Source organism: Chionomys nivalis, chromosome 7 (genome assembly GCF_950005125.1).
Source record: "Chionomys nivalis chromosome 7, mChiNiv1.1, whole genome shotgun sequence".
Taxonomy (NCBI): domain Eukaryota; kingdom Metazoa; phylum Chordata; class Mammalia; order Rodentia; family Cricetidae; genus Chionomys; species Chionomys nivalis.
This window is the reverse complement of record NC_080092.1, coordinates 65,130,572-65,142,645: the sequence shown is the minus strand read 5'-3', so window position 1 is coordinate 65,142,645 and position 12,074 is coordinate 65,130,572. Positions and strand designations below refer to the sequence as shown.

The 12,074-nt window shown below is 38.9% G+C and overlaps 1 protein-coding gene across 1 annotated transcript in view; it reads left to right on the top strand.

Moving 5' to 3' along the window:
• Aatf (apoptosis antagonizing transcription factor) overlaps positions 1 to 12,074 on the top strand; it is a 108,189-nt gene that overhangs the window by 59,269 nt on the left and 36,846 nt on the right. The window contains exon 9 of the mRNA XM_057775205.1: positions 11,640 to 11,707. Within this exon, the coding sequence (XP_057631188.1) occupies positions 11,640 to 11,707 (68 nt within the window). The remainder of the gene's footprint in view (positions 1 to 11,639; positions 11,708 to 12,074) is intronic.

The window sequence follows — 12,074 nt, the reverse complement described above, 5'->3', positions numbered from 1 at the left end:
GCCTAGACTAAATTTTGTTCTTTAGATATACTTTTATTTCTTAAATATTTCATTTTTGAGCCTTAAAAAAATTACAGCTTTACGGTTTTCAGTTTATAAATAAATACGTTTTGTTTTTTTAGACCTGGAAGAAATATTATGTTGTTAGAAAGTAATTTTTTTCTTTAGAAGGCGAATGATTTATTGAACTCCTGTTACTTAATAATTCTAATGAAAAAATTAGTTTTATAGTTTTGATACTGTTTTGTATGGAAGCTGGATGCAGAGGTGTGGTGTAGTTGGCGTGAAGGCTTTATGAAAGGCTGAGTCCCTTCTGCAGGAAAGCAGTGCATATTTCCTTTGGGATGGAACCGGTTTGCATTTGGTCTGTCTCTTGTCAGAGCTCATTCTTAAAGACAACTTCACAAAACATCATGAGAACATGAAAGATGGTCATTCAGAAATGTTTTCAGTACCTTTTTTTTTCATTTTCATGATTCTGTCTGCTACTTTATGACTTTTTTTTTTAAATGTGCTACCTACATCACCACCACTTTTGGTTTTTCTTTTGTTTGCTTTTTAAAATCCTGGGTAGTTTTTTCTTGATGAACCCTGATTCTTTTTGGGGGGGAGATTTTTGTTTATTTGTTTGTTTTGTTTTTCGAGACAGGGTTTCTCTGCAGCTTTTGGAGCCTGTACTGGAACGAGCTCTTGTAGACCAGGCTGGCTGCAAACTCACAGAGATCCACCTGGCCCTGCCTCTTGAATACTGTGATTAAAGGCATGTGCCACCACTGCCCAGCTATTCTGGGTAAGCCTGAATTTTAAATGATTTGGGCACAAGTATTCTCTGAGCACTGTTTATATCCCAGCCTCCTGGTGTAGATGTGTGGTTGACAGACATCTTTATTTGATCCTTGTAAGATTTGATGTTGTAATGTGATTGCCCTTAACAATGGCTATATAGCCGGGCGGTGGTGGCGCACGCCTTTAATCCCAGCACTCAGGAGGCAGAGGCAGGCGGATCTCTGTGAGTTCGAGACCAGCCTAGTCTATAAGAGCTAGTTCCAGGACAAGCTCTAAAACCACAGAGAAACCCTGTCTCGGGGGAAAAAAAAAAAAAAAACAATGGCTATATAAAGTGACTGGACTTTTCATATCCTAGACCTCAGACTAGTTTCTTGTCACCTCGTGAGTTATTTTGTTCAGAAAGCCCTAGTTGAACTTAGATGTTGCCAGATCAATATCCATATTCTTAAGGGTTCATTAGGATTTTGTATGTTGCTTCCAGCTCTTTTTAGTTTTGATCTGGTTTGTCTTGTTAATGTGAATCTTGCCAGGGATATCCAGAGAAAGGCATAACAGGCTTTGCTTTTTTGGTGATCATTTTGGTGGGTTGGATTTTTCCTTTTAATTACCATTAGGACATGTCTAGAAAATGACCTTGCTACATGCTAGACCTCTGTATCCAAGATATTTGATAATTCCATAAGCAAGTAATTACTGATTTGATGAACTATTAAAAGTTGATCGGGTTGAGAAGTAGAGAAGTGATAAGTTGTCTGACAAGATGGTTTTTCTTTAACTTAGTGAGTGATTAATGTGGACAGTTGCTGTGGTTGCTTTAATTGTATGCATTTAAATGGAAATGAAAATAAGTGGCATCTCAGGCCGTCGTTGAAGTTAATGGTAGTGCAGTCCTCTTGCTGTTGGCATGCAACTTCCCAGTGGCCCAACTAATGGTTATTAACATGTTAGGAAATCTGATATGAATCTCTTCTTGCCCTTGCCAATACATTAGTGGAGAATAGATGGCCTTTTACAAGAGCAGTCTTTTGTTTTTAATTTAATTTTTAAATGTTTGTATTTGGGATCTGGATAGTGTCTCTTAAAAGACACTAATGAAATTTATTGCACACAGAACATGAAAATAAATCTGAAAATTGACATGGCTGAAGGTAAAACAAAGAGCTTGCCATTTTGTGTTTGGGGGACATAGTAATAATGTTTTTTAAAAACACTAATTAGCAAGTCTAATTAAATTCTAACGATCACAAGGTTATTTTATGTCCCATGTGTAAGAATTTTATTTGCAATACATGATAGCTTGTATACTGTCTCTTTAGACACTTAGCATTAATAATGCTGTCATTATTATTGTCATTATTGAGAGCCAAGTATGGCATCAGCACCAGCCTTTGGTCACTAGCTTGCATTATCATGGAGGCTGCTATAGAACAGAAGGACAAAAGGTACTTTTTACTGACTTCAATTTTGTTTTCTTGATTCGGAGTCTCTTGTAGCCCAGGCTGGCTTTGAACATTCAATCCTACTGCCTTTACCTTCCAAGTACAATGACTGCAGGCCTGTGGCACCACACTCAGCGAAACCAAATTTTAAATGCCAGGTCCAGAAGTCTCACCAAACTGCTGCATGAAGAGAAAGTAAATGACTGGATCAGGGCTTCACTACTTCGCCTTGGAATGCCTGGAATTCTTTATGGAGACCAAGCTGGCCTTGAGTTCACAGAGATCCTTCTACCTCAGCCTCCCAAGTGCTGGGATTAAAGGAGTACATCACCATACCTAGCACCTTTATTTCTTTTGGTTCTTTTTTTTTTAAAAGTATTAGATGTATGACTTACATACCACTGCTTCTTTCATTAATGGCAAAACTATAGAACAAAGTTTAAGCAATAAAATTTATTGGACTAGGCAGGAAAGAAGGAGGATTAGCTTCGAACTGTTGGAAGAAACTTTCTTAAATATAAATGGTACCATGAAAGTTTATTAGGCAAATGTGTGGTCAGAACTGCCACTTATAAGGCCAATATATACTGGCTGCATATAAATTAAATGTAGGATCCTAGCAGTATATTTGTAGGTGCAGGTGAAGAATTTAGTACTTCTCAAGAAATAAGAAATTACCTCCTCACTTAGATAGGCATATGGACTTGGTACTAAGTTCTGTTTAATGTGTTCTTCCTTCAAAGTAACTCAAAGGGAGAATGCTCTAACAAAGAAGAGGGTAAGTTAATAATATCTTCCAAAATGTGTGTGCATTGTAGATCTAAATTTGAACATAATTAGCCCCAAGGAGTGACTGGGGAGATCAGTCCTCACATAGAATCAGAACATTAAAATGCAAGTGTTCTTAATTCCAGCTTGATTTTCAAGACAGGGTTTCTCTGTTGCTTTAGAGCCTGACCTGGAACTCATTCTGTAGACCAGGCTGGCCTCAAATTCACAGAGATCCACCTGCCTCTGCCTCCTGAGTGCTGGGATTAAAGGCGTGCAGCACCACCACCCGGCCCAGCTTGGTTTTCTTTGTAGTGCATTATGCCACCTTTTGATTGGACAAATTTGAAAATCTACTTGAGAACACTGGGATGGCTCACATGTATCATTTTAATGCAGCTTTGGCCATTCTATTAACATTTATTGTGCCAGATGATGGATTTATAGCTGCTAATCTGCTGAAATTCCCCCCCAAGGATTTTCTAACAAGAGGGAGGTTCTCTCTAATTTTGTGTAGTTGCATAATTCCTCTTTCAAAATATGACTTGAGCTAGGTGAGGTGGTGCATACATTTAATCCATAATTTAATACATGATATTAAAAGCAGGTGAATCTCTAGTAGTTGAAGGGCAGCCTGGGAAACACAGGAAGACCCTGTCTCAAAAAAAATTTTTTTTGACCTGAATACCAGGTATGCCTTTATTCTCACTACTCAGGAGGTAGAGTCAGGCAGATTTATGAGCTTAAGACCAGTCTGGTCTACATAGCAAACTTTCAAGCTAGTCAGGGCTAAATAGCAAGGCTCTGTATTTAATTAATAATTAATTAATTCTTTATTTTCAAGAATGCAGTCATTGTTGGAAACCAGATTTTAAGAGGAATTTTCAGATTGATGATGGCGTTGTCTACCGTTTGGCTGTTTGGAGTTTTCTGTAATTTAAAAAAAAAGGAGAAAACCCTATACGTTGTGAATAGTGGCATGTGCTTGTAATTTCAGCACTCTAAAGCCTACAGTGGGAAGACTGTGAGTTTGAGGCTAACACTTGATTTTTTTTTTTTTTTCGAGACAGGGTTTCTCTGTGGTTTTGGAGCCTGTCCTGGAACTAGCTCTTGTAGACCAGGCTGGTCTCGAACTCCCAGAGATCCACCTGCCTCTGCCTCCCGAGTGCTGGGATTAAAGGCGTGCGCCACCACCACCCGGCAACACTTGATTTTGATCAGTGTTAATCACAGCAGCAGAACAAAATGTGAGAATACCATATAAAGGTGGAAGGAGAGAACTGACTTCACATTGTCCTCTGACCTAACCTGTGTGTTATGGTATGTGTGTGTATGAGTGCACATGTGCACAAATTTAGAGCCAGTAAGATGTCTCCACAAGTAAAGGTGCTTGTTGCCAAGTCTTAAAACCTGGAATCAGTTCCTGGCACCCACATGGCAGAAGAAGAGAACCAGTTCCTGCATGTTTTCCTCTGTCCTGCACGAGTGTATTGTGGCATGCATGTTATCTCCCCCCCCCACATATATGTGTGTACCTACACATAGTAGATAAATTAAAATAGCCAGCATTGATGCAAGTGACATTAAAGAGTCATTAGAAGTCCAATGTCATTTTAATACCATTAGCAAGTAGAACATTACAAAGAAAGAAAACAGACCAGTATTTCTTACGCATATTGATATGAAAGTCAGCAAGCGTAGGGATGAGTGTGTGGTTCAGTGATAGAGCTTGCCTACCGTGTGTAAGACCCTGGAATTGATCCTTTGTTCTGTAAAACCAAAAGTACAAAAATTCAATCCATCAGTATTAGAAAGATTATATACAATGACCAAGTGGTGTTTATCCAAGGCCAATTTAATACAAAATATTAAACAAAATAATATAATACATTCTGTCAATAACATAAGTTAACAAAACAATTATTTTGATAGTTGCATAAATAGTATTTAACATCTTTTCATGAGAAAACAATCAGCATACATTTAAGTTTCCTTTTTTTTTTTTTTTTCTTTTTTTTTTTTTTTTGGTTTTTTTGAGACAGGGTTTCTCTGTGGTTTTGGAGTCTGTCCTGGAACTAGCTCTTGTAGACCAGGCTGGTCTCGAACTCACAGAGATCCGCCTGTCTCTGCCTCCCGAGTGCTGGGATTAAAGGCGTGCGCCACCACCGCCCGGCTACATTTAAGTTTTCATCTGAGTGTTCTGTCTTATCTCCAAGGTTGGGAGGTACTAGGAAAACAGTCTCAGAAGACCCTAGAGTTAGGAGTCAGCGAGTTAGTAAATGAACACAGGCACAAAGGCCTGTTTCTCCAGTAGCCATGTGGCACTGGTTGAGTTCAGACACTGGGATTTAATGTAGTTGATGTTTTGCCAAGGAAATACAGACATAGGATCCCTTCTCTAAAGTTCTGGGATGAAAAAGTTGCCAATGGTAACTGTGTTTATGTGGCAAGCTTGCTATGGTGCAGCACCTTGTTGAAATGGTTCTGGATTCATAATCTTACTTATCCCGCTCTTTCATTACTGTTGGTGATTGCAAATTGGTACAGTCACCCTCGAAATCAGTGTGGATAACCTTCAAAAAATTAAAAGTAAATCTACATTACTGGGTGGTGGTGGTGTGAAGGTGTAAGTCACAAACAATCCCACACCAGTTAGGAATTATGATTAATAGAATGGTTATTTATTTAAAGGGGAAAACTTACAGATCACTGTCCCAGACAACAGCCCTCTGCACAATCAGGAAAGGAGCCTAGTCGCTGGAAATGGAGCCGAAAGCCAGAGAGAGAAAGAGGAGAGGGAAGTGGCCGCTTTTTTTTAAAGGGAGAGAGACCATACCCAGCGGCTATTGGCTGAAGGAGCGGAAGGAGCTCCCGCAACAGTGATGCACTCAGGAGGCAGAAGCAGGCAGATCTCTGTGAGTTTGAGACCAGACTGATCTACAAAATGAATTCCAGGATAGCCAGGACTGTTACACAGAGGAACCCTATGTATGGTTGTGGTGTGTGGGGAAGCTGGGAGTGGGAATCTACCTTATGACCCAGCTATACCACACTCTGTGGCATCCTATCTATGTTCATTGCTGTTCTCTTCACAATAGCCTAGGAAACAGAAACAACATAAATGCCCTTCAACTGATGAATGGATGATGAAAATGTGGTGCATGTACACTATGGAGTACTATTGGGCTCTAAAGAAAAATGAAATCATGAAAATTTCAAGTAAGTGGAATTAGGAATTAGATTGAGTGAGGTAACTCAGACCCAGGAACACATGTGTGTTTGACTTTGGGGTGCTGCCCAGCTTGCTGAGGCATTTATGCTATATGCACTTTATTTTGTTTCCTTCCTAAAATTCTAAAACTTTGGAAATTTAAGATTCTATCCCTAGTAAGGGGTTGTGGATCTGTATAACAAAGGGACAGCCTATAGGAGAGTAGAGGATGTATGTATACCAGGAGAAGTTGTCCTAAGGAACCATGGGATCATTATTTACCTGATAAGGAAGGTTGAGCCCTGGAGAAGAGGATGAGGGATACTGAAAAGATGGCAGAGTCAATAGAGTATTGATTCTAGTGGAGCTGAAGAATTATTGGCATCTGAAAGCTAGGCTGTGAAAAGAGAGTTTGTTTCTGCTAGGCTTTTAGTCCTTAACGAAACGTAATTACAGAACACAAATTAGTTCTCCATCTAGTTTCTTATCTGTGAATCCTCCAGCTTGGTGAGACTGCTCTATTCTTTCAACACAAATGATAGATTATATGATACTATTAAAAGAAATATTTCTAAAGTGTCCAGAAATTGAGTTATAGCCCAAAGGACACCCCTCACCTTTATAACAGATTAAAAAATACTTAACAAAATATGTATCTGGGGACCAAGAGGCCAGAATATTTGCAGTGGGGACTGTTGTAAAACTTAACCAACAGCACCTTCACTCTTTGTTACTTTTAGCAAAGATTTGAAAGAGTAAATTGATGCTATTAAATTGTTTTTAATGTAGTAAGAAGGAATGAAAAGCAAATTGCCAAAAAGTTCTCTAGCATTCAAATTGCTGTGTTCATACATCAGAGTCTGATGCTGGTTGTGATTTTCTTACACTTCGAGTAAATTATTAGACATTAAAACTCTCTATATTATGTCTAAAGAAATTTATGGGTTCTTATAGGAAGATTCTCTGTTCTGACTAATAAATTTTAAGCCAAGTGGCCAAGCATGGTGAAATATTATGGCCTTTGAAAACAGTACCACTTCATTTGGCTTCTAAACTTGTCATCCTTCCAAATTCTAGTCCAGGTACAACACAACTGAGTCAAAGTAAAAAAGATAACTGAGTCCTTAAAGACCTAGGCAGGGAGAGACTTAAGCAGACTTACCCCCTGCTTTTGACTGTATATTCTCTGCCATAGTAACCAAAGGTAAATCATTCTTAACTTCAGAATTAAGATGTTTCTTGGGATTTATCCACTCATTATGATTTCCTTCTGTTCTAGTCTTTATTTTCTCCTAATGTAGTTTTTCTGTAAAAGCTGAATAGTTTTTGTACTGTTTCTAAGGTGACTTCTTACTACTTGACTCAGGAAAATGCATTGAATGATAATGTATGAGTGGCATTCTTGCAGGGATATATGTAAAAATACTATGTTCCCTGCCCTCAAGGAGCCTGTAGCTAAGTATAGCAGATGTTGTAAACAACAGAAACACTTACTGTGAGGGCCTATTAAAGAATACAGAAGAAGGAGAGATCACTAGTGGTTCTAAAGGCCCTAGGAAGGAGCTAATTTTCGTTTGAGCGGGTTAGTGGAAGAAGAAATTTTAGGCGGTAGAGTTGAGGAGTAAGTGAATCCTGTGGAAAGAAGTTAGAGAAACATAAAACCTGTGGGAAATGAATCATTTTATGTTGAACTTACACTATAGGTGCACACAGAAATTCCTTCCCAAATATTTAAAATTATAGTATATACAAATGTATTTTTCATGAGCCTCAAGATGTGGACCTGGCAGGAATGAAAAGCAAGTGCGATTGAGGTGCATTTTGTGAAATTCCAAAATAAGCAATAGAAATATTGTTAAAAAATTATCACAAGTGACTTCTTTTACAGTTAATTAGATGTATGTGTGTATGTATGTTTTTTGAAACAGGGCCTCACTTTGTAGCCTTAGCTGTCCTGTAACTCCCTATGTAAACCTGAACTCAAGAGAGATCCACCTGCTTTTATCTTCCAAGTGCCGGAATTAAAGGCATACACTATTATCATACCTGATTTTAGGGTTAATTTGAAAGACTAGGGAGCTCAAAGTAAAAATGGAGTAGTAAAGTAGGAGCCAGATCAAGGAAAAACTCTTTTGGGAAAGTGAACAGAAGAAAGAGTAAATGGGTTTTGTTGTTGTTGTTTGTTTGTTTTTTGTTTTTTTGTGTGGGGGGGTTGTTTATTTATTTTGAAACAGAGTCTGTGCAGCTCAGGGTTGCCTTGAATTTGCTGTAAGGGAGGGTACCCAAATCCCTCCAGTTTTCACCTCAGTGCTGGAATTACAGGAGTTATTCTGCTTTTGTACCTCATTGGTTGAGGGTCTGAACACACAGAAATTGGGTTATATCTGTGTACCGGGGAGAAAGGTGTTAGGAATCCTTCCCCTCCGGTAGAACGGCTGAGTTTTTTAGCCTTTTCCTTCTTCAGGGTCTGTGTCTATGGACTTTGGAAGCCTGAGAAGCGGGAGTAACTCAAATCACAAATGTAGAAAGCCTGGGAGTGTGTGGTCTTAAACCCAAATTCTTTAAAAAATGACTTGGCCTTTTGACAGCGTGCTAAGAAAGTTCATTGGAGAAGTCTTTTCAACAAGAGGACATCCACTAAATGAAAGAATAAGGTGGACCTCTCTCTGCCTTTCTATCATATACCACACACAGAGTTAACTCAGGATGGATCTTATAAACTGGAAAACTCTTAGATTAACTTATAGGAGTGAATCTTCATACTATGAGCTACATGATGATCTCCTGTATATAACATTAAAAGTACAAATAGCAGAGGAAAAATAGATTATATCAAAATTAACAACTCAACTTACTTACGTAAATGATACCATCAAGAAAATGGAAAGATCTTCCCCTTATAAGGACATGGTACACAGAGTTTAAGAACTCCTACACCTTGATAATAACACAACCCAACTTCATTTGTTTTAAGATTTTGTGTGTGCGAGTGAGTGTTTTGCCTACAGTTTTGTCTGTACACTGTGTGTATATAGTATCCTTGGAGGCCAAAAGAAGGCATCGGATCCATCTGAGACTGGAGTTACAGATGGTTGTGAGCTACAGTGGTGGGTCCTGGGGACTAGACCTGGGTCTTCCTGAAGAGGAGCCAGTGCTCTTGACCACCAAACCATCTCTCCATTCCCCATCAACTTTAAAATGGATAAAGAATCTGAATAGACATTTCTCCATGGAGATACATGAGTAACCAGTAAATACAGGAAGATGTCCCACGTGGCTTGTCATCAGGAACATGCATATCCAGACAACAATAAGATATGACTTCTTACTCTTAGGATGTCCGGAAAGAAACTAGTACTGCTTTACCTTACTTAATAACTATCCATGGGTAATATGCTGATGACATTTTATTTCTTCTGAAATTTTAAACCCAATCAGCTAGACAGGCAGATGGATCAGTTGCATCTTCTCCATTGAGAGTGATTAAGAAGAGTTGTATGAAGTTCTTAAGTCATAAGGATGCATACCAGGTTGTGTGTAGAACACAGAGTACTTGTGAGCAAACACAGTACCAACTTGGTGCTTGAGTGGCTGCTGCTGCTGATCCTCTGCAGTTGTGCGACTCTGGTTTCTAGCCTTTGCAGGAGTGTGGTGCTCTCCTCCAGATGAGGCAGTTCTGTTGTGCTGGAGCAGCCTTCCCTGAGCACTTGCTCCCCAGTGGCCAGGACTGTCCAGGCGCAAGGGATTAGGGGTGATTAAGAAAACCAGAAATAGTGGTTGTAATCTCTTACGTGGCTGGGACAAGGTAGGGCAGTAAAATGCAGTCATTTCATTCTTTTCTGTTCATTGAAAAATTATTATTATTATTAACCTCTCCCCTCACCTATTCGCCAGCCTTGCTTCTCACAGAACACTGACTAGGAAGCAGAGCCCATTTGCACTGAGCCCTAGGGCAGAGCTGTTTACTCAGCAACCGCGTTACACAGGTTTACCATGTCGTGTGTCTGTTTAGCACTGGATTTGGATCTTGTATTTAGCTGCCAGAAGTGACTGTGATGAAGTAGGAGAGATAAACTGATAGATTGGCTGCCAGAAAGATGTTGGGAATCAATCAGATAAACAGGGTAGAGAAATAGCTTGCTGGTTTTTAGTGATAATAAACGGGTGGCCTTTGGTCCCTGCATTTTTAAACGTAATTGCTGTGGTAATAATGCCCAAAATAAGCAAATGAGAAAACTTCACAGGAGGATTTTTAATTGCGATTGAGATATCCTTTCCTTTGTGCAGTAAAGCTGTGTCTTATGGAGGTGAATATTTTTATAGATTTTACTTCTTCAGTGCCTGCTTATGTTCACAAATGAAAATTAGAAAGTAAACTACTTTCATAGGAATTTATTTCTTCTCCCTCCTAGCACGGGCTTCAGCTATTTAATTTGGTGAAATATCTGTATTACTAACTATAACTTACCTACAAAATAATTGCTTGTTTTTGTGAAGAAACAAATTTTAAAGACAAACCTGTATTATTGATAGATGTTTAGCAGGAACTAGTTTATTTTAGATTTCTCTGAGATGTCTGGAAACCTAATTTCTGTTTTCATTTCTTTCCTTGTAGCACTTATAGTAGAGATGACACCAAATTTATTGTTGCAGCTTAAAATTCTTGTCTTTTAATGTTTTGACACCTTTATACTGAGGGCTCTAAGGTCCTATGCAGGTTCCTAAGTGTGTGGAAGGTATAGATTGAGATTGCTATTGGATGCAGTGGAGTACCAGGATTAAGAGGAGAATGGGCCAATACCGTTAGAACCCCCACGGAATTAACCCAGCAGGATGGAGACACAAATGACTTCTTCTTAGTTCCTCCAGACTTTGGTGACTATGTGTATGTGTTTGTGTCCTGTCTGGTTAGGTCAGTTGGTATCACTGGCATAGCAGAGTACAATTGTATAAAGCAAGAGGGTGAAGTCCACACTCTTCATTATTGACAGTCAAGACTTCCACTCAGGGAAGATTTTCTGAATCCTGGGGTTATAGTTCTGAAGTTAACTCTACACCATTATCCCACTGGTTGGAAGCTGATGCATTTCCCTTTCCATCCACAGCCCTTCCTACCTGACCTTTTAAAAATTATCCATTGTTGATGAGACAAGCAAAACTGGTTGTAAAAGCAGTAAGAGAAATGTTGCTCGCTCATTGATTCATTTGAAACAAACTGTAGTACCATAAGTCATCCAAATGGATGTCTCTTCTCAGTTATTGTGATAGCTACCTTTGAAAACTATATAAATATAGAAGGACTAATGGAAATTCTCCCTTATTGACTGTAGCTTAAGAGTGGTCATTATGCCTTTCAGAATTCCTTCTGTGTTCTTTTAAGCCAGTTGCTGCTAGGAGATGATAATAACTTAGTTGCTATCCTTTTTCCTTAGCTCCTTCGAGAACTCATAGAGCGGAAGACCAGCTCCTTGGATCCAAATGATCAGGTGGCCATGGGAAGGTAAGTTAGATATATGGTTTTCTGTTCATTCATGCTGCCTATGTAGTAGTTTCTCCCATTGGGTACTCTCAATTCAGCCTCCAAGGCAGTGACTGGCTCTATAATTACCAGTCTTTCTTATGCTCTTCACCCTTAGTGTGGGTTGTGTTTATATCCATAGTAATCTTTACTAAGGGTCTTGTGCTTTGAAAATACAAAGGGCATTTAGAGTGCTACCTAGTGAGTGGTGTGCATTTAAATAACCATGAGCATGAAAAGAAACAAAAACTGCAGGTATCAAAAAGAGATTTTGGACAGAGCAGCATTTTGAATAGGCAACGAAAAATTAGTTGATGGAGTAATTTGAATTTTGTATTTGAATTTTCAT